General features: G+C 40.2%; 1 protein-coding gene across 2 annotated transcripts in view; it reads left to right on the forward strand.

The window, feature by feature from the left end:
* LOC126194797 (5'-3' exonuclease PLD3-like) overlaps positions 1-19,779 on the forward strand; it is an 85,353-nt gene extending 65,574 nt beyond the window's left edge. For both annotated transcript variants that reach the window (XM_049933108.1, XM_049933107.1), the window contains exons 8-12: positions 6,096-6,227; positions 6,482-6,621; positions 14,432-14,597; positions 17,104-17,203; positions 19,118-19,779. In XM_049933108.1, coding sequence (XP_049789065.1) covers positions 6,096-6,227; positions 6,482-6,621; positions 14,432-14,597; positions 17,104-17,203; positions 19,118-19,299 — 720 coding nt within the window. In that variant the 3' untranslated portion in view covers positions 19,300-19,779. The remainder of the gene's footprint in view (positions 1-6,095; positions 6,228-6,481; positions 6,622-14,431; positions 14,598-17,103; positions 17,204-19,117) is intronic.
* The last annotated feature ends 3,940 nt before the right edge of the window (positions 19,780-23,719 follow it).

Raw genomic sequence — 23,719 nt, forward strand, 5'->3', positions numbered from 1 at the left:
TCTTATTGGAGAATCTGCAAGTGAGTGAGAAAATTAATTTTTACAATGCCTGGCTGTGCTGTTACGGGCTGTTCTTCCTACAACCGGAGCACAAAGGGAACTGATGTAATGTATCAGTTTCCCGCGTAATGAAACATTACAAAAACTATGATTGTCGAAATGTAGGAAAAACAGTGTAAATGTTGCGCATACACGAATATGCTCTCGCCATTTCGCAGAAACAGATTACTTAAGGGATTTACAGTTTGAATTGCTTAATTTGCCCCGAAAAAGAATGCTCAAGCAGATGCAGTTCCTTCGTGCAATTTGCCGTGCAGTAGTGCGACTGTCAATGTGTCACCCACAACAGAAGACAGAACCAAACGGTATAAGAAACAAGAACTACATAAGAGATCTATGGAAACTCTGGAAAAGCTGTCACCGAATCAGAAACATTATAATAAGAGCACATGTACAGATGACAGTTTTTTTTTTTTTTTTTCCACACACAGATAAAGTTACTTTGATGAATACTATAGCAGCATTAGAAATAAGGAATGCTGTTCTTACAAACAAGTGTGTGCAACTTCGAGCTCTTCCATTTCAGTATGATTAAATGAATAGTTTCTGATTTATTTGAGCCGAGGTTTCGAATTTCAAGTGTGTGTCAGTGTGGTTGTGATCTGATATTGTACCTATGTGTAAGGCATAAGCTGCGAAAGAATATAACTCATCAGTTTTAACTGTAATATTTTAGCAGCAGAAAAGCAGTTTAGACATCTCAATTCTGCTATAAACAAAATCTTCCGCCAAAAACTTGACGTAAAGGTGCATGCAGTGTCGTCTGCTTGTGAGCGCTTGCTTCCATGCTGACGTCACTAGGCCAGCCAATGGCAGAGCAGAGCGCTTACTGCCCAACCTTATTATTTAGTAAACTTGCACCACTTTAGGAGGTGTGGAAAGGATCTTGGTTAAGATGTCCTTCATTTCAGGGCATGATGATAGGTAATCAGAGCCCTGGCAAAGGATGTGGTTCAATTGTTCAAGTCCATGTTGGTACTGGGTGACGAAGGGGGCACTCCTTTGTAGCAGGTTTTAGGGGTTTTAGGGGTTGGTGGGACAATTGGGGTTGTGTGGAAATATAGCATAGGAAATCTGTTTGCAGACTACATTTGGGGGATAGTGCCTGTCTGTGAAAGCCTTTGTGAGACGTTCAGCATACTGGGCAAGTGAGTTCTTGTCAGGTGGCTAGACCGTGTGGGAGAGATTTTTTGGTGTGGAAGGGGTGACACCTGTCAAAATGCAGGTAGGGTTTGTGTGTTTAATGACAGAGGTGTGGATGGAGCCATCAGAAAGGAGTTGGTCAATGTCCATGAAGATGGCACACTGGGTTAAGGAGGAACAGGTGAAGCAGATGGGAGAGGAGAAGTTGTGGTTGTGAAGTAATGAGGATAGGGCTGTCTTGGGCTTGAGTCCAGATCATAAAGATATCATCAGTGAATCTGAATGAGACTAGGGTTTGGTGTTTTGGGAGGCTAAGAAGGTCTCCTCCAGACCTTAGACCATAAACAGGTTGGCATAGGAGGGTGCCACAAGGGCACCCACAGCTGTGCTGCGAATTTGTTTCTATACCTTGCAAAGGAGAAGTAGTTGTGTGTTAGGGTAAAACTGTTAAGATGTTTGAGTAATGAGGTAGTGAGTTTGGAGTCTGAAAGATGTTGGGAGAGTTAGTGTTCAGTAGTGCCAAGACCATGGGCATGAGAGAGGCTGGTGTATAGGGAAGTGGTATGAACAGTGATGAATAGTGCTCCAGAGGGAGAGTCAGTGATGGAAGTGGTTCGTATCTTTGGCGTGGGAGGCTACATATGGGAAAATGGGTTAGTAAGGGATGAAATTCTTTCAGAGGAGGCATAATGACCAGCTAAAATGGATTTCCAGGATTGTTGGATTTGTAAATTTTGGGAGCATGTAGAAGGGATGAAGAGGCTAATGGAGTGGATTCAGGAGAGAGGTTCTGAGAAGAGCCTAATACATTTAGCAGCAATTGGATCCCCACTCTTCTCCTTTACCGTTCCCTGCCCCCCCCCCCCCCCAAATCCCCTCCTTCCTCCCCCTCATCTCCTTTCCCCACAATCCCCAACACTGCACCCGTTGGCACTTTAGTCTCTGCACCCTCTGCCAGACACCGCTCTTGTTTGCCCCCCCCCCCCCCCCAGACACACACTCATACCCTGGTATCCCGTCCCCTTCCTTCCTCTTTCCCCTCCAGATTGCTGTTTCTGTTCTACACGACAGTTGCATTCTGGTCTGAGCTGCTGGAAGTGGCGGACATGTGTGCATGAGGTGTGTGTGCTTGTGTGAATGAATGTGTGTGTGTGTGTGTGTGTGTGTGTGTGTGTGTGTGTGTGTGTGTTTTCTGAAGAAGGCTTTGGCCGAAAGCTAATGTGTAACTATCTTTTCGTTGTGCCAATTTGTAACTCAACTTGTCATCTTTGCAGTGTGTATCAATCTTATCTTTCCCTATTTTCTTAATATTTGAACCTGAAGTTTCAGTATTTGCTTTAGGGAATATGTGCAACATTTTTTCAGATGCTGCGTACTGCATCATAATATTTATATGGGAGCTCAGAAAACATGTAATGGACTAAGTAAGATAACTGTGCACCCAGTATTTGTTGTCCTATAGTTTGAAAGTCTCCCAAGTGTCTCTTTGTTTCCATTTATATAATCAAATAATTTCCCTGTTGGTAAGCTTATGGAGAAAAATAGATGAAATACAAACTTTGAAATGGGAAGATATGGGGAAAATTCCAGTGGAGCGCACTAGGAAGTAACTGTTGCGTGTTACATTAACTTTCCCTGTTAGCGTTGTAAAAACTTTCCTCCACAGATACATCTAAACTTCGATTATACACTTTCCCCCTGTGCTCTCTCATGTATTCTCTTTACACACATAATGAACAACATGAAAATAAATAAATGGGCAGAAGATACTATGAAATTGCTTTGTGCCCCCCTTCCTCCTCAAACCCTGCACTCCCTCATACGCAAATCTTTCTGCACATTGATTCATTTGTGATCCACACTTCTGTTAATAGCTCAATATAAATGGAAGTCATTTTATAGCTTGGACTCTTGTCTCATTCCAGTAGAAACAGAGGTGCAACCTGAAATGGCTAACACTATTAAAAAACGTTTTTATAGCTTGGACTTTTGTCTCATTCCAGTAGAAACAGAGGTGCAACCTTAAATGGCTAACACTATTAACACTTGGAATTAGTATAATTTTTGCAGAGGATCAGTAAGACGGTAGGACTTGCAATCACTGGGTACTGCAGTGATACTTCTGGTAGCTACTGGACTGACCTAACAGCAGGTAGAGACATGCAAGACTGTATTGAAAACACAGAAATTTATTTCACAAAAGAAAATTTCAGAGTAAATTTAGGAAGAACATCCATCCTTCACTTATAGTGGTTGCTCCAAATAAACTGACAGTTACTAATCAGTGTATTCTTATAACAAGGAGACAGAACGATTCTCCAGTATTTACCTTCAGCAGATGAAACATCTATACTGCTGACAAAAATACCTGAAAGTTCATTCAATCTTGACAGTGGAAACTTTACAACTTCCTTGGCCAATCCCTCTTTTCTCCATGATGAAGGAACATAAAAGTTCTGGGAACTTGTAAAGTTTTATGAAAATAGGTGATTTTACTGCCAGTACCTGAAATTTTGTTCCTTGAAAGTGCTAGCAAACCATTAAGCCTCCTTAATTTTTAAAAGATTCATTTTCTCTCAACTGAATTCTCCCATTATGAATTCATTGTCTTTTTACCAACTGCAGATGAGATATTTACAGTATTAGCAGAAGATTAGCACTGACAGAGACTTTGACCTAAGGGTCATTTGGCAAGTTGAATAATATGCTGTTGAATGCTCTAACAACATTGACTGCAGAAGCTTTTAAGAAGGACTTTAATCAGTGTCTTATCATGTAATGACTTTACCTTGGAATTGAGAAGAATAGACACTACAGGCAAAAAGTTCTGCTAACCATTAATAAGTGATAAATAGCACAGGACTATGGTACCTTGCAATCAGTCCCTACATATCGCTCCTACAGGGAATGGGAGAATAAGAAAACCAGTATGCTGCATGCCCGAGATTCAAGTAAAAATGAACCAACCAAAAAAGAAGAAAATCGTAACATTAAGAGACCTGTTTATAAGAGATGCTGCAAATGTGGCCACAGACATTTCAAGAGTTTGCTGCCATTTCATGAGTATTTTGACTAGAGATGATTAACTGGTGGGTAAGGCATATCAGTTTTATTTGGGACAATCCTGTGCATCCAATTTTCAAAAATTTTTATCTTTGTGGTACACATGTCCCTGATGTATGATTGCATTTTCAGCTGTTTTGAATATATAGTTTATTGTTGACAGTTGAAAATGTTATACATGCTTTAGAGTGCTCGGTGAACTTTTACTTTCAAAAAAGATGTATCAAAGAATTTTAATTCAATTTTGCTTGAAGAATGGAATAGTGTAGCACCAAATTCAAAATGTTGACTGTGGCTTTTGGTGAATCTACTATGAGTAACACAAGAGGTTACAAGTGGTATAAATGTTTCAAAGAGAGTCGAAAAGACGTTGAAGATGATGACTGTCCTGGATACCCTAGCACATCAATTACTGACAATGTGGAAAAAGTAAAGACAATGGTTCTGGAAAATTGCCGAATCACCATCAGAGAGGGTGCTAATGATGTCAGCATATCCTTTGGTTTATGCCAAGCAATTTTTTCAGATGTTGTGTGCGTGAAACGTGTAGCAGCAAAGTTTATTCTGAAATTATTGAATTCTGACCAAAAGTGACATCATGTAGACATGCTCAGGAATTCCTAAATGAAATCCATAATGATCTAGAACTTATTTGGAAGGTTATAACAGGCAACAAAACATGGGTACACAGGTATGATGTCGAAACAAAGACCCAATAGTTCCAAGGGAAACTGCCTGAACAGCCAAGACCAAAAAAGGTTCGACAAGTCCATTCACATGTGAAAGTTCTTGTCACTGTTTTATTTGATTACAATAAGGTACTGCATCATTAGTTCCCGCTTTGGCATTGTACAGTCAATAAAAAAATACTTTGTGGAAGTTAGGCTTTGTTTCTGCGTGAAGCAATCCAAAGAGCAGTACTGTGGCAAAATCACTCATGGAAATGGCATCATGATAATGGTCCTGCTCACCACCCAGTGTGTGTGTTTTATATTTTGGAAAAAATACAAAATTATTATGTTGTGTCAGCCACTGTATTCACTGGACATGACCCCCAGTGACTTTTCTCTGTTCTTGAGGCTGAAGAGGACCATGATGATGATGATGGGGGATGATGATGATGATGATGATGATGATGATGATGATGATGATGATGATAATGATAATGATAATGATAATGATGATTGGTTTGTGGGGCGCCCATCTGTGCGGTTGTCAGCACCCGTACAAATTCCCAACCTTTGCTCAGTCCAATGTCACTGCTTTGATGAATGATGATGAAATGATAAGGACAACACAAACACCCAGTCATCTTGAGGCAGGTGAAAATCCCTGATCACACCCGGAATCGAACCCAGGACTCCGTGCTCAGGAAGCGAGAACGCGACTGCAAGACCACAAGGTGCAGACAGGACCATGAAGAGACATCAGTTTTGCCACCACTGATGAGATAAACACAGAATTTTTGAAGTAGGTGTTTGCCATAACGAAAATTGAGTTCCAGAAGTGTTTCCAAGATTGAAAAAAGCATTAGCACTAATGTATTATATCTGAGGGGAAGATTACTTCAAATAGGACAAAGTTGGTGTTGATGATTAAATAAAGATTTTTAAGAAAAACAAAAGTTCCCATTACTGTTTGATCACACCACATATGTATTTGGCTGTAGATGATTTAAAAAAAAAAAAAAAAAACAAACAAACAGAAGCAACATATTGGGAAGACATTCCATGAAGGAGAAAGTATGAAACGTATGGGAATAAATAAGATATTAAAAATCTGTAAAATAAAAGTACTTTGCAGTAATATTTTAATAATGTTTGTTCCAGGTATACTGGTTCCTGGGTTTACCAGAGTCTGAAATTCCTGGTGAATGGCCTGACATTTTTGACACTGCATACAATATCTTTCATCCAATGAGTGTTCCATTTAATGGCACAGAGGCCCTCACTTATGTTGGGGTAAGTGCTTTGTTAGTGTTGCCATAGCTTGTTATATAACATGTTTGTGCTGACGACATCTCCATGTCCAAGAAGGTGGTTGCTTACATTTGGAGAAATTAATTGTTTGAATTTTTTGTAGTAGTCATTGTCGAAGTAGCATATACTTTATAGTGGTTCTTATTTCTATATGTTTTACGTAGTAAGCAAAATTAACAGAACCTGTTATATTTAATTTTTGATTTCCAATTAGTAGTAATGAACATTTTTTGCAGAGTTCACCACCCTCTTTCTGCCCAGATGGTCGTTCAACAGATTTGTTAACTATTCAGGAAGTCATCAGAACAGCTGAAAAATTTATTTATATTTCTGTTATGGATTATCTTCCACTCATCATCTATGCACCAAAAGTACAGTAAGCAATTAATAATGTTGTATGTTATTAGATTACAACTATGCATGAAACATAGTCCAAATTATATTCAGGTTTGTAAAGTCACTCGGTGATAACTACCTTAATACTATAGTGATTGGTGTCCATTCTCGGGTACAGATATTTACAGGATTACAATTTCCAATGCTGTATTTTTTCCTTCTTCTTTTGTTACAGATCAATTAAGGACCCTGTTGAAACTGATGAGTTAGTATCATGTGTTCTCCATTATTCCTTCATCTTCTCACTTTCTTCTTTCCTTTCTACTACAGTCCATTTTCATCTATGCCTTCTTGGGACTGTTTGTCTTCAAAAGGTCTAACTTTTGTTTCTGTATTTTATTCAGTCTAAGATTTCTTACTTATTCATGCCAATTTCATCTAGATCTCCATGCACTCTCCTAAACCAGATGTGTTTGCCTTTCAATTCTTCCCCCCCCCCCCCCCCCCCCCCCCTCCCGATTAAGTTTCAGTCTTCGTATATGTCGATAAAATGCCAGTCTCCTTTTTCTGATAATTATCTGTAATTGTTTTGTGTGTGTTTGTATACTTCCTTATTTAGAAATTTCTACTCTTGTTCAATTTTCAAATATCTACTACAGTCTAACTGTCATGTAAAATCTCATGTAATCTGAACAAGCTTGCAAAGATCTGGGCTGTGCATGAACAAAAGGTATACTACTGTATTGTCATCCAAGCAGAGGTTTTCTCCTCTATGGGTCAAATTTCTGGCTATCACTACTGATGTTTCAAATTTGTTTGTGGCTCAGATGTGGGTCTTAGTCGGTTTCTGAGTACTGCATGGTGTGATAGTGACAAACTTTATTTAGAAAAGAAAAATATTTCAGATTGATTACTTGACTTTTTATGTTGGTTGTTGACATGTGTAAGATCTCTACCAGTCACATGCATTTTAAGTGTGGCCTTGTACTAATAATGAATTTTGATGTTGGTGAGCTTGTACTCTGCTTTTTTTTATTTTAGTGTTGGAGCATTAACATTGCTCCAGCACTGACTACAGCGCATGAATAAACTAACACAGGGATTTATGTCTTTGCCACATTCCTTGAATTCAGGTTAGTCTTTAAGATCTTCCAAACACACCATAATAATTCTGCGGGCAACTCTTTTCTCATGTTAGCATTATCATTGTGTAATTTTGATGATATATGTAGGTTAATTGTATTGTGCAATGTACCAACTATGAACTGTAACTTTCAGTCTTAAGCACTTGTTAATAGAAACTGAAAGCACTTGGAGAAAATGAGTATATGAACCTGGCAAAATTAGTGCAGAGCCTATGGCATATTCTAAAGATTTGTATAGTACTGATAATCATTCAAGCTGAGGAATCATACTTTGCACAGTACACAAAAGTCAAAAAGCTGTGGAGGTTAACACACAGCATATTCTGAGCAGATTCATGTGTTCATATGACATGTTAAATAGTTAATTGTGAATGATGGATAGGGAATGGAGGAAGCAGGTAGCATAATGTTGGGAATCATCCAGGACTGCTCAAAATTATTTAGCAAAACACAAATTGGAATGGCTAGGCCAGGTAATGCTCTTAATTGTTAAAAAAACATTTTCTTTTTTCTGTTTATTTAGTATTCCCTTATGAAGGAGTGCCAGTTTATAAAGAAATCTGGTCTATGAACTGTTTGTCACTGAATACTTCGTTTTTGGAGATACATGCAAAAAAGGTGAACTTTAATCTCTCTCACTCTTCTGACTAATAAAGAAGTATGCAACACTTATTTCATTCAGCTTCACAGTATTTATCAGTTCTGTGATTCTTCTGTTTCTCCCAGGGTATTTGTTGGGCGAATGGCAATTACACCTAGGCTATCATAGAGGTTTGTGCCGTCACCTTGGCAGTTGCCAACACATGCCCCTGGGTGTAGACCACATAAAGTGTGACTCGCAAGGGCAGGGGGGGGGGGGGGATATAAGTCAGCCATATGCTCCAAGGGGCTCAGCTTGTCAGCACACCTGACAGTGGTGACATGTCTGATAACTGAAGCGTGGGGCACAATTTTGGACATCATGAACACTCATGGACTGTATTATCAACAAATACACTGGGGGAAACTGAAGAACCACATGTCATATCTTTAAGGGGAAGAGATGTATCACAGCATGAAGAAAAGCTGTGTCAACTGAAGATGCTGTTTGTGGAGTGCTGTTGCATTTCTGAAGAGACGTGCTGAATGTTGCTAAGGTCACATATCATGTCAATTCAGCAGCAGCCAGGAGAATCAAGAAGCAAGCCAACCTTACCTTGTACATGAGAGGGGTGAGAGGGTACACATTACCTATTGGAGTTTTAAGTACAACACTCAGAAACTATTTAAACTGCATTTATGACTGGCCAATCATTTTAACTTGTGGACCATGGACTAGATTGATGGTATTACCTGGGTGGCAGCCGATTCTGCACACTGGAAGCCACAGGATGTAAACATCAAAAATTTTACATCACACTGACAAACTATCATTGTAGGACCCCTGCAAGACTGTCATGCAACTGAGTGGTGGCACTGTTTCAGTTCTGGAGAGGGGAATGAACTTTCCTCTCACTCCTAATTTCACACCGGTCATGGACATCTTCAGGGCAGTTGAAAAGGTGGTAGTGTGACTACTGCCTGAAGCAGCTGAAGAAGTGTGATTTGAAACTTGTGCTCTGACAAGAACTAAGCCTATGAAGTCAACATTACCAGCATAAAGAGGGCAGCCATTTGTGACCCGAGACAGTGCTCTTAGATTTTTGTCTTACCTGCTGACAAAGGCAACAAAACCATTGTTCTCCCTCACAAAGACTCCACTGAGGAGATTCACAGCCTGCTAGATAGTGACTCTTACGGGAAGATCAGTACTGACCCCACAAAGAAGATGGAGAAGAGGACCAGGGAGCTTCTCAAGGACTCAGATCTACAGGGGGTTGGTCATCAAGAAATTGTTACTACCAAGATTTTATGGACTTGCTAAGGTGCACAAAGATGTGGTTCATTGCCCCCCCCCTCCCCCCTCCTCCCCCCCCCCCCCATTATTAGCAGCGTAGTCTCCCACCGATTTGCTCCAAAATACCTGACAGATACGCTAAGCCCTTATATGGGTAAGTGCCTACATTACATTGGCAGTGTGAATCTTGTGAATTGCTTCAACAACTTTAGGCTGAAGGTCTCAGATATCCTGGTTAGCTTTCACATTTTGTTATTCACCAGGGTACCTCTGTGAGTGTCACTTGATTTTGGTGGTCCGAAATTTGACCACATTTTCAGGCATGTCCTGACCTCCAAATACTTTCTGTTTAATAGAGAATACGATGAACAAATGGAGGGAGTCACAATGGGCTGCCCACTCTCACCTTGCTTGCAAATTTGATTATGCACCACTTCGAGCAGGAAGCCCTGAAGTCATAAAAATGGATATCCACTTGCTTTTTGAGTTATGTGGATGACAAGTTTGTCATCTGGCACCATGTACAGGACAAAATCTTTGAACACCTTGCACATCTAAAATCCATACATCCCAACATCAAATTCACTAAGAAGACAGGAGAAGAAAAAGAAATAAAAAGTACCATTCCTAAACATCATGATCAAGAGAATAGCAGTGTGTATGGAAAGAAAATACACACTGACCTGTATTTACCTACAGACAGCTGCCACCATTCTGCCTATAGAAATGGGGTACTGAACACACTAGTTCACAGGGCAGATTCCATCTCAGACACAGTGTGTTTGCTCTAGGAACTGGAACACTTCAGAACACTGTCCCATAAAAAAACAGTTACTCATACTGGCAGATTAGGCATGTTCTCCATCCCATCACTACAGTACAACCTGTGGAGACAGAAGTCAGAGGAAGAGGTAGCCACTGCCTTTATTCTGTTCACTGGCACACAGCTGGGAAAAATCAGAAGTGTGCTGAAAAAAAAGAAACAGCAAGTAAAAATTGTCTTTTGGCCACCCAATAAAACATAGGCATTGTCGGGAACATCAGAGATTATCTAGGAATGCGGAAGGCCAGGGTGTACCCGAATCTGTGCCACTGTGGCAAGACAGACATTGAACAAACAGTGTGCACCATTAGTGATTTATGGCAAGAACATCAGCAGCACACTCTACTAACATATCCCAACATGTCAGCTGTCACAGAGCCCTGTTTGTCTGAGATTTGCGATGGAATACAAATGTACCAGGATTTTAGCACAGACTTCAAAATGCTGGGGCAGTGTTGTTAGAGACGCCATCAAAATTTGCTCCAGGGGCTGCGGCTATAATCTTGGCGAGGCTTGACAACCAACACTGGATTTAATTAGGGATGCACTCTGCAAGTACAACAGTCTGGTGCTCAGGGCAGACACAGTAACCACACATTGCCCATGTCATCGCCTCCATGGCACGGGCGCGCAACAGCATAGAGAACGACTCACAGTCAGCTGCACACCCCAAGAAGCTCAATTTGCCAGCCTGTTGGTGGCAACATGTCTGGTTGCCAAACTATTGCACTTGTTGAACACATTGAACCAACGGTACACCTGTAGACTGTCGATCAATGCTATACAAATGTCTCACTACAAGTAAGAATCACTGTATTGTGCACAAGCACTTTGTAGGACAGCTGCACTGGCCACCTGAGAACAGGTTATGGAATTTCTGCAACATTCTGTCATTCCGTACCATTGGTCAGAGACAAGCAGCAGCCAGACTTAGGGATTACTGTCCCATGAGTAGGTTGCAATTAACAACACAACACAAATGGCTGTGTTTGAAGTGGTGCCATGACCAGAAAGCATGGACTGCTGATGGATGACATCGATTGTGCAGAGGACTGGAAAACAGTATGCTGCTTGATATTTTATTTTAGTATATAAGCTTATTTTGACTTTAGTGCCTTCATCTGTACATGTCCTGAAGCAGATGTACATTACAACCAATTAGTACAGACAGCAGTAAGGGTTTATTCAGAGCTGGAATATCTCCATCTACATCATCAGAACATGTGCTGATGAAGACAGTAAAGCTGAAATAAGCTTGTATGCTAGAATGAAATATCAAGCAGCATACTGTTTTCCAGTTCTCTGCATAATGTCCTCCTGTTACATAATATATGCTGAAGGTCCCATAATAAAGAAACGGATAGTGTTCAGTGAAGAATCGTGGCTCTGTGCTACCTTGGATGATCATCGGTAGTGAGTATGAAGGTGTCCTGGAGAAAGGTCCCATTCTTCTAATGTTTTGGAAAGTCAAAGAATTTTCCACTTGTTGTCATGGTGTGGGCGGCCATTGGGTATAGCTTCTGACCATTGCTGATAATGATTGAGGGAACTCTGACAGCACAATGGTTCATCACAGACATCCTTTGTTCTCGTGTGTTCTTTCACATGTGACAGTATAATGATGCCAGTTTTCAACAGGCCAATGCTTGAACACCCAGTACATCTAGCGTGATGTAGAGATAGATGTGTGGGACCAGCTTGGATGTCAACTCCCTACAAGTGCCAGTTTATCAAGTTCAAATTACATCAGTAGTGGGTCAGCTTGTGTCAGCACTTTGACACTATACTTAGACAGATCGGACTTGACTTTGTAATCACTGGATAACATCACATCTGTCTATGAAGTTTAGTTTTTCTTTCCTCTTCTGAATGCTTGAATTTTTTGTCAGGCAGGGTACATCCAAAATTCTGTTGTACTTTTGGGGAAGGAGAGGGAAATAGTGTGTGTGTGTGTGTGTGTGTGTGTGTGTGTGTGTGTGTGTGTGTGCGCGCAAACAATTTGTCTAGCAGACAAACCTAAATTATGCAGTGATTTCACACACCTCAGTATTCCTTATCACATTCGATAATGTAAATCCAGAATATATTTAACCTGTGCTTTATTAGCCACAACCAATCATTTCAAGAAATGCATGAGAAGACTACAGTGAATAAGCAGTGTGTTCCAGATTCCAGGAGAGCAAATGTATCTCTTCTCCCATCCCCCCTCTCACCCCTCTCACCCCTCTCACCCCTCTCACCCCTCTCACCCCTCTCACCCCTCTCACCCCTCTCACCCCTCTCACCCCTCTCACCCCTCTCACCCCTCTCACCCCTCTCACCCCTCTCACCCCTCTCACCCCTCTCACCCCTCTCACCCCTCTCACCCCTCTCACCCCTCTCACCCCTCTCACCCCTCTCACCCCTCTCACCCCTCTCACCCCTCTCACCCCTCTCACCCCTCTCACCCCTCTCACCCCTCTCACCCCTCTCACCCCTCTCACCCCTCTCACCCCTCTCACCCCTCTCACCCCTCTCACCCCTCTCACCCCTCTCACCCCTCTCACCCCTCTCACCCCTCTCACCCCTCTCACCCCTCTCACCCCTCTCACCCCTCTCACCCCTCTCCCCCCTCTCCCCACACTCCCCCCACACTCCCCTCTCCATCTCACTCACGTATGCTGTGTGGCTGTGCGTTTTAAGTTTTCAGCAATGTTCTTACTTCTGGCAATGCTATAGATGACAGACTAATCCAATCACATCAGATGTAGTCACAAAGGAAGTAGTAGTAAAAGTCTGTGGTAGTGGAGATAATATGGTGTAGCCCTACGTTTAGAATACTATTTAGGGGTTGTATAACCCATAATGAATCTAGCTGATACATATTAAATTTGATTTCACAGCAACCAGTAAGGTATTTAAATATGGTTTCATTGAGATTATATGACTCAGTCAGCATCAAATGCATAACAGCTACTGTTTCTGTGGTCACAACAAAGGGTCCAGGAGTGATAATTGATGAAAATCTAAACTGCAGTATGCAAGAAGGCATCAACATCTGTCCATGCCCTACAAAAATATAAAACCTCTTCTTTTTTGACATGAAAAATAAACTTGCACAAACACTTACACTACCAATTACTGGTTTATTGATTACAGTGATGATATCCTGCCAGATCTTTCTCAGGAAAGCTCACAGCACCTCTCTCACATTTCACAATCATATGCACAGTTCTGGCTGCATGCAGACAAATGCAGAGATTTCCATACACTCTGTCTCCTCTACTGCCTTATCAGTGAACACGGTCTCTCGTATCTCTCCTCAATCTTAAGGCTCTTGTCTGAAAAACATGGCAGAAACACCCTGATTATATTCAAGAACTGCGTAATGTCTCCAGTTTCAAAAGGCAGTTAATGATGTACCTACTGAAGCAACAGTAACAACAACCGTTGTTCCTGTACACACTCGTTAGTCCTTTACATTCCTGTTTCCAACTAGATTTTCCTTATTTCCCAGTGTTCTTAGATAGTGCTATCTCTGTAAATTTTCCTTCCCCAGAGCTTGCGCTATCAGAAAATACTATTTTGTACACCTACAATTTTCTTTTTTATATGTGCCACTGTCATTGTTGTTGTCATCATCAACGTAATTATCATCATCAATATTATTATTGTTAGTGACAGGAGCAGCAACAACAGCAACAACAAAAACAGTAGTAGTAGTACTGACAGTATTAACTTTTGTAGTTCTTAGTCAGTACTTGCTATTCATATTCTCTATATGTACTGACTCTCAAATCATTTCATTACTATTTGCCATATTAAAATTATTGTTATTTTGTGGATGACTGTGATGTAAAAGAAATGATATATGCATGAAACACTTGTCCCATATAAGGTAAGCCCAAATGTTATCAGCTTAAATAAATAAATGAAAGAGTAAGTAAAATAAATAAATTATGGATTTGCTGCTGTTTTGTGTTTTGTATCTCAGATAAGTACAGTAGAGTGCCTGTGTGTCTTACAGGCTGTGGCAAGTCATCGATGACGCTCTGAGAGAAGCTGCAGTGAACCGCCGTGTGGAGATAAGGTTGCTGATCAGTGAGTGGAACAGCACGAAGCCGTCGATGGATTACTTCCTGCGATCTCTGGCTGCCATTAGCGGCTCTTACCATGGTGTTACTGTTAGAGTGGTATGTAATTGTTTGTAATAGTTCAACAAAAGGCACAGGATAGTGATGGGTACAGTTTCCTTTTCAGCATGTAAATATGAGGACTATCCAGAAACAAGATTCTGTTTTCTTAAATAATGTATCAGTACATTAAAATGAATTTTATTATGTGCAGCTTAAAGCTACAACTGTCAGCTATTTCTTTGTAACTACCTCTCAATACTCTCATAGAATTCTAACACTTGTGAGCTAAGCTATGCTTGGAGATTTTCCTTTAACTTGTTGTTGTCGTCAAGCCCATCTTCAGAAACTGGTGCAAATCACTGACTGACAAGTCAAGGATGTATGAGGGATGATCAAACAGTGCCCAATTCAAACTGTTAAGCAACATATGTGTTTGTGCAGCCTAATGTTGTTGTGCACAAAAATGATGCCAGAACTCAACGTCATACGCTTTCTGTTCTTAATGGCTACCAAGGATTTGTTTAGGGTTTTGCAGTAAATTTGAGTTTTTTATTCTGCCCTTTTTCATAAAATTAACAAGCTAACAATGAGTACTCCCTTTCTGCCCTAAAACACAATTATCAGTTTTTGTGAATAAAAACAAAAGTTTGGCAGCACTATAAAGGCTTAGGTGGCAAGCTGGTATAGCTCCAGTCCATTGATTTGTGTTTTGTTTCAACACTGATGCATGTAATCCATGTTTAATCCCCCGTCACAGCATGATTGAGGAACTGGTCTCCATCTGCATCGTATTGCAGTAGAAACAGTAATGCAATTCCCAACTTTTTATTTTGTGAACATCAGTCAGAAGCATTGGGACCCACTGTTGACAGACTTTGTAGTAACCAAGCTTATCAGTCACAAGTTCATACAATACTGCCCATGCTATCTGAGGGAAATGACTGAAAATTCTGACTCAACAATTTTTGCCAAATCTCCATTAACATTTGCTACAAGTTTATATGTCGCAACAAATGGTTGTCAACAAGTGGCACCATTTTCTTACAGCACTATCACATTTCATGTTCTGTCTGCACATTGCACAAAGTTCACTTTGAGTGCCTACGGCTTTCATGTTTTTTTCATGTAAAAGATCCATTACAGCTTGTAATTAACAGGTTAATTTTTGATGACAGTGGCCAGTTTCATTTACAGTTATCGCACAAACGGTAGTTCAGCAACTACTGAATTGAATTACACAAGGGTGCTGAACTCCCTCCACTATCCCCACACTGCCGGCTAACAGACATCATTGTAATTTAGTTTAAGAACAACTCTCATAACAAAATATACTGAAATTGAGATAGGGAAGTGGCATATAATTTTCTATAAGTTATGTAGGAAGGAAATTTGAGAGAGAGAGACAGTGGGACACTGTCATGTATGTGACAGAATTCAAAATGGACTCAGTTTTATGCTTTGGCATTTCATGAACTGTACATCATATGCGAATGCTGTAACTTATATTTGATCATAGGGACATGGAAGTTTATAAATGTTCAGTATGCTCACTTCTTGATGCACTGGTAACAGCCAGATTGTAGCTGGATTCATCCCACATTCAGTGGCTAGTATATAATAGTACTGAGTTAGCAGCAACTTTTAAACAGATTATTAGGTTTTCCAATGTTGTTGCTAGACGTGAAAAATACATAGCTCCCACAAGTTAATTGTGAGGTGTGATAGCAGAAGAGGTAGGCGACCAGGATATAAGTTCTAACTCTGCTTCCTGTACACAAACTAATATATTCCATGTTGAGGTAGAAATTTGTTCAGAATTTAACAAACATTTTGCTGTCAATGGGGCAAAGCCTGCCTGTGTTTTAAACCAAAGTGCGTTGAATCCATATTGACTTGAATATTAAGCCTGTTTTACAGCCCTGTTAGATATGTTATGCCAATAACTGTGTTTTTAATAAAAACAAGGACCATAAACATTTGTTAGTGGCATGACTCAAAACTTGTTCACTTTAGGTAAATACTGTTTATGTTAACGTGTTTCATGTTAATCTTGCAGTCCACAAGTGTCGTGTAAATTGCATTTATTAACTTCAGTGGAATCTTACTTCATCATTGAAAATTACATGTAGCAAAGGATTATCTCCTTCCACATTTTCGTGTAGCTTCACAAAATTCTACATGTGATACATTCTCCTTGTCAAGAGCCTTTACGAGTTTTCATTATTACTTTAACAGTAAGTGGACTCACAATATTTGAGCTTTAACGCATCAAACAATTATGTTAAAAAATTCTTCCGATATAACAGGATTGAGAGAAAAATTTTCTCTTGTCTTTGCTGAATTTTGTACGTCATAGAGGTTTAGATAATTTCTATACTTTTGTATGTTTGTAACAGCATAATTTAAATTTATCCAATATATTTAAACTGTTCTTTTTGGAATTATGTTTGATCCGTGGTTGCACTATTAGTACTTGTGTACATCACATTCCATTTTGTGTGACATCTGCTATAGCGTTTTGCCATATGTTGATGAAACACTTGGAATCTTTAATTTTTTTCAGAAACACTTCAAGGTTTCGAGCACTGCTGAGCAAGCCAAAATACCATTTGCAAGAGTGAATCACAATAAGTATATGGTGACTGACAACACAGCCTATATTGGTAAGAGCCAACAGTTAGTTTTCTCCCTCTACCCAGCTCCCCACCATCACTCTACCTTGTCTCCCCCTCTCCATCCCCCCCCCCCCACCTCTCTTGCTCACCCCCTTCATCCCCAGTTGTCATGCTATCCCATCTCCCCCACTCCTGATAGTAATGCCGCTCCCTTCCCTTCACTGGTGAAACTCTCTCCCATTCGTCAACTTTGCACCCTCCCTTTGCACCTCAGTTCTTTTGCTTTCTCATTCTTCTTGTCTGACAAGGTTATACTTAACACTGAGGTGACAAGTCATGGGATAGTGATATGCACATACACAGATGGTGGTAGTATTGCATACACAAGTTATAAAAGGGCAGGGCATTGGCAGAGCTGTCATTTTTATTCAGGCGATTCATGTGGAAAGGGTTCACATGTTGTTATGGTCGCATGATGGTAATAACAGACTTTGAATGTGAAATGATAGTTGGAACTACAATTGTGGGACTTTAATTTCAGAAATCATTTGAGAATTAAATATCTGAGATCCATAGTGTCAAGAGTGTGCTGAGCATACCAAATTTCAGGCATTACCCCTCACCGCAGACAACAAAGTGGCCAACAGCCTTCACTTAACAACCGAGAGTAGCAGTGTTTGTGTAGAGTTATCATTACTAACAGACAAGCCAGCATGAAATTATTGTAGAAATAAATGTCAGATATACAGCAGATGTATCCATTATGAGAGGACAGTGTGGTGAAATTTGGGCTTAATAGCTTATGGCAGCGGACGACTGATGCGAATGCCATTGTTAACAGCACGACACCGCCTGTAGTGCCTTTCCTGGGCTTGTGACCATATCAATTGGACCTTGGACAACTGGGAAACTGTGGCCTGGTCAGATGAGTACCAGTTTCAGTTGGTGAGAGCTGATGGTAAGGTTTGAGTGTGGCGCAGATCCCAAAAAGCCATGGACCCAAATTGTTGCCAAGGCTCCGTGCAAGCGGGTGGTGGCCCGAAAATGGTGTAGGCTTTGTTTACATGGAATGGAGTGGGTCCTCTGGTCTGAGTGAACTGATCATTGACTGGAAACAGTTATGTTTGGCTACTGAAACACCATTTGCAGCCAAACAACAGTGGAATTTGTACAGACGACAATGTGCCATGTCACTGGCCCACAACTGTTTGCAACTGGTTTGAAGAATGTTGCGGACAGTTTGAGCGAATGATTTGGCCGCCTTGTCACCCAGATGGCCAACTTGCCACTCGAACGTGCATGTTAGCATGTCACTTCTGGGAACGTGGGACATGCGTGCGTGCGTGTTAGCATGACACTTCTGGGAATCTGGGACATGTGTGCGTGCGTGTTAGCATGACACTTCTGGGAATCTGGGACATGTGTGCGTGCGTGTTAGCATGACACTTCTGGGAATCTGGGACATGCTGGCCCCAGATTGCATCTGCATAGTGAATTACCAATGAGGGCTGGTTTCGACAGCTGCCTAGGTGAGTACTGTGCTGCTATCCACATCCTATCTCAGTTACGGGATTCAAAAATGTTCACACACTTTTTAATACTGATTAGCAGAGATCAATCTTTTACACAGGATTCTTGGTTCTTTTGTCGTCGCTTGTTGACATGCTGCCTGTTGGCTTTTGTCTCGGGACCATCACAAATGTCTGCTGAAGATCCCGAGACAAAAGCCAACAGGCTGCTATATGAAATGATTTCTGTTTAAGGTTTGTTATTTGCCAATTCTAATAATATTAGTACTGTGACCACACTACTGAGCAACCTAAATAAAAGGAGCAACAACATGTATATATTGTGGAGTATAAATATAAGTAATTTGTCAGTGTAAATAAAGGAAATGTAATAATGCTGATATTGTATAGTACTGCCTTTTTTTTAATTTTGAAACTTTTTATATGCTTGCAGGTACATCAAACTGGTCTGGGGATTACTTCACAAAAACTGGTGGTGTCGGGCTTGTTGTGAGAGACAATGCCACAGAAGCCTCTTCACCTGAATCAAAGAGCAGCATCCGTGGGCAGCTCCAGGCAATATTTGAAAGAGACTGGAGTTCTCGTTATTCAACTCCAATTAATTTGTCTGATTAAAAGGCTTTTTATAAGGTCAAACTGATTCTTTCAGTAATGGAGAAAAATGCGCTGCCAGCTTCCTTCCAGTGCTTCAGAATGTGATGAGAGCTGCATCTTGCATAAAAGCTTATTTATATTTATCGTCAGTGTTGCCAGAGTGCAAATTTGGGTGATTGTCTTTCATTTTTACCATAAACCAACAGACCTCAACAAATTATTACAGGCAAAAGCTCTTATTACTTCATACCACTTACTAGGATATCTGAACAATATAAGCATTCTAGTTGTTAGCAGTTTTGGCCATCTCATATGGGTCACAGTACCTGCGTCTCAGTTGCAACGTAACCAAAATGCAAGCTATAAATGGCACTTCCCTTTGATTAAGGTAGAAATGTTATATGTAACTATGAAGCATTTGTGATATTTTAAGTATTGCATAGAGAAAGAGAGAGAGAGTGTGAGTGAGTGAGTGAGTGAGTGTGTGTGTGTGTGTGTGTGTGTGTGTGTGTGTGTGTGTGTGTGTGTGTGTGTGTGTGTTTGGGGGGGGGGGGGGGGTGTTTGGATGCTTGAATAATTAAAGTCCACTTCACGCTGTGAGACTATACAGGTTAATCTTCCTGCTTTCCTCTAAAAATTGCCAGAGATCAGTATGTGTGACTTTTGTTTGGTGGGTGGGAGGGGGGAGGAGTTGGCTACCCTACCATTCTTGCCTCTCATTTTATGTGTTGTTGAGTAGTATTTTTTAATGCCAGCCATAGCTGTGATACCTTTACATTATAATATTTTGTATGTTGAGTGCCACTGTTTATTGCAGTGGTTGTAGCGTTCTTTTTATCAAACAGCTTACAATTAACTGGTTTATATTGTAAGTACTATGTTGTACAGTCATATCGGGAATGATGTACATTACATGTGTTTATATTTGCAATTTTTGTTTAATTTTTTTTCACATTTTGTTGCTGCTGTGCAGCAATTCACTTTGCACTTGAGTCATAAGCATAATTATAATTATTTCTGACTCTTTTACTATGACCAGAATTAGTAATTAATTATACTTCCTTTTTATATTTTAACACTATTTCATAAAATAAGAATATGTAGACAAAATTTTGTTTAAATTCATAGATAATTTACATTGTGAAGGTAAATATACTGCCACTCTGCTTGCTTATTATGAGCAACTTTTACAGCCTGATTCAAAATGGTGTTCAATAAATTATAGTGTGCTAATGTGTGATTACTTGTCAGTGTGATAAGTCTGTGTCTGAAATTATGCTCCTCAAACCACAATGAGCTTTTCTTCATTTTCATATTAATGTTATGGGTACTTTCTGGCAATATTGTGGGAAGTTCTTATCTGTTGACTAACTTATGGTGTCATGGTGCTTCGTTGAAATCAATTTAAAGTCTTATGTTTTAAATATGAACTTTCCTCTAATTATTGCTATTTATTAAACTAGGACTAAAGTGTAATCCATATATGTGGTAACCTTCATTAGCACTTTAAATGACAGAATAGGTTTTTTTCACATAACAATGAAATACATAATTTCTGGGATAACAATGTATAACCCTTCTCAATTTATTATGTATTTTTAAATCTACCAATAGATATGGGTTCTAAATATTTGCCAAAGAATCCGGGGAAGAAGAATGGTTATACATGATAATTCAAGTTGTTTAGCAATGGCATAAGTTTGACGCTGAAAAATAAATTTTATTGCCTAGACCAGGGGCGGGCAGGAATTCTGCACGTGTGCGGTGCACATGCACGTGTGCAGTTAACAGGTGTTCTGCATGCACATAGTGGCAAGCTGGCCACCCGCTTCTCTCCCCTCCCGACCATACCGTCTCTCCGCTTCTTCCTCTGTAATGCGTTTTTTTTTTTCCTGGCCTGCTTTATTGAATGAAGGAATAAGGTTTGTAGGAGTGCTTGAAAGTAATCATCATTTGAAAGAGTACCTATTACCTACGATAAGTTTTATTTAATTATCACAGGTGGAGTTTACAATGCGTTTAATGTCTGGAACAAAATTTCTACATACAAACAAATGCAAACAGTTACGTAAATTTTCATTACTGATATTTGTTCTTAACCGAGACTTATTAATTTTCATAACAGAAAAAAATCTCTCACAAACGTATGTCGAGCCAAACATTGACATTATCTTCGTGGCTTCACGATGGAACTAGGAAACTTGCTGTGGAAAGTCGTGATAAAAATCTATCACACGTCTTGCCAAAAGGAACCTGTCTCTCAGACGAGAATTACGCTGTAGACCTATTAATTCCATTTGCAAACTGGGATGAATATCGTCTACAGAAACAGCAGATTGTCTCGAGAACTATTCAAAACCTTGGGATAAGTAAGATATATCCCCAAATCGCTTGAGAAATTCCTCTTTTGTTGCACTAAGAACGGCAACATACTGAAATTTATTATAATGGCATTCAATATTAAACTTCCGCTGACCAGCGAGAATACTGTCACATATTATACATTTCCAATTTTCACGTTTTTGCACAGAGAAAAAATGATTCTCCCATTCCTTTTTAAAAGGTAGCAAATCTCCAATTCTCCGTTTCCTTGATTCACTCTGCATTTTCCGGTTATTGAAATACAACGTTCACTACGTAGTGGCCGCTTCGCTTCAACGTCCCCAGCTTAGCCTGGAACTACACTGCGGCAACCTGCCGGCTGTCGCCACTGCCCCGTTCGACGATTGCACGCGAGCCGCATACGTGCAGCACTGTGTGCTCATGAGCCACATGCAACGTTTGCGTGCCCCTGGCCTAGACTGTCGTAGCAGATTGCAAGCACCCTGTAAGTTCATTAGTGATTAACAGGAATTGACCTGTCATACAACAATGTAGTAAATAATAAGGAGCAAAAGCTTACTGTCAATTGAAAGGAACTATGAAGGTGATTGTGTAAGGTTATCACAAGAAAGGAACATTTGATTCATATGACAGAAGTTTTGAAAAGGTATTTGTGACAGCTCTCAAAATGGAGATTCTGTTTGTGATTGGTGGATTTAATGGGAACAGTCATGAACAAGATGGAGGTCAACATTCAGGAACTGAGCAAAACCCAGCAGAAGAAATGTAATAGGCGACAGGGAGATTCTGAAGGAAAGGGTGTAAGGACCTTTCTTGCATTAAACAGTTTAGTAACAATGTACTTCATTGTTAATACAGTGTGAATTACTGATTCCAAATCCTAAATAAAGCAAAAGGGTGCAATGGTGAAGACACTGTCAGCATTTGGTAGCAACAAAAGTTCTCCATTTGTTTACTAAATCATTTGAGGTAAATGACAGATGGTCCCTTTGAAAAGAATGTGGCTGATTTCTTTCCCCGTCCTTTTCCAGTGTGAGCTTGCACTCTGTCTTCACTGAACTTTCTCATTGTTAAGATGTTACTTTAACCCACTTTTTGCCTTTTATTTTTATTTATTTATTTTTTTAATCATGAGCTATCATTAGTGAATTTAGACAAAGTGCACTGTTCAGGATTGTGGATCACTTTAGAAGACTCCTCTAGATCATTTGCAAACAGGTTGGCATAGAAGTCGCATATGAGTGATCCTGACAGCATCAAAATTTGTATGCAGTACTGTTGTGAAACCCAGTTGTCATGGAAAAAGATATCCTCAGTTATTGTTATCAGAAAGGTGGTTGTGAATTGAGAGAACACCAATTGTGTATCACAGAAGGTTGGGCTTCAGTATTTTGGACAGCATGGGGATGGGCCTTGGTGTATGCGAACACTTCATAGACAATCACTTTCTCGGCTCAGTTCTCACACCAAATGCTCTGCTTCCCATGTCAATGCCAACTCTTCAAGACACCCAGATCCCCATTGTTAATGGTTGTTTAGTCATTGAATAGAGTTTCTGTTGATACCTAATTTGCTCCAAACCTACAATACATCTAGGTAACAATTACTGAATGTACGCAAGCATTAAACACAACACACACACACACAAACAAACTAACTTTATTTTCTTCTGTAACTTTGTGTGATTTTCCATCATGCTCAATGACGGTACCTCTGTTTATTCAAAAGTCACTCCCAAATTGTGGCCAAGAAGAAAATTGACCACCCAGTGGCACAACGTGCTGCTGAGCACAACTTGCAGGAGTTCAGTGGCTGCTTCACAATCCCAGCATATGTGCAGGAGCACAGGTGTGTGCATGTGTCTTTGGATAGCTCTACACAACTGCAATTTTGTGCGTGGGCTCCTTTACCTCTAAATTATTTCATTCTGCTAAAAATTTCCATATGCCTATCTCTCCCTTTGCTTCCCATAACCCCCATTGCACCTCTAACCCCCTGCTTCAGGCGTCACTAGTCCCTGTCTTGACCTTCCTATGCCTTTCCCTGCTCCCATTCCAGCACTACACATGCTTTCTGTCCCACCAACACAGTATTTGTC

This window comes from Schistocerca nitens, chromosome 7 (genome assembly GCF_023898315.1).
Source record: "Schistocerca nitens isolate TAMUIC-IGC-003100 chromosome 7, iqSchNite1.1, whole genome shotgun sequence".
NCBI classification, from domain to species: domain Eukaryota; kingdom Metazoa; phylum Arthropoda; class Insecta; order Orthoptera; family Acrididae; genus Schistocerca; species Schistocerca nitens.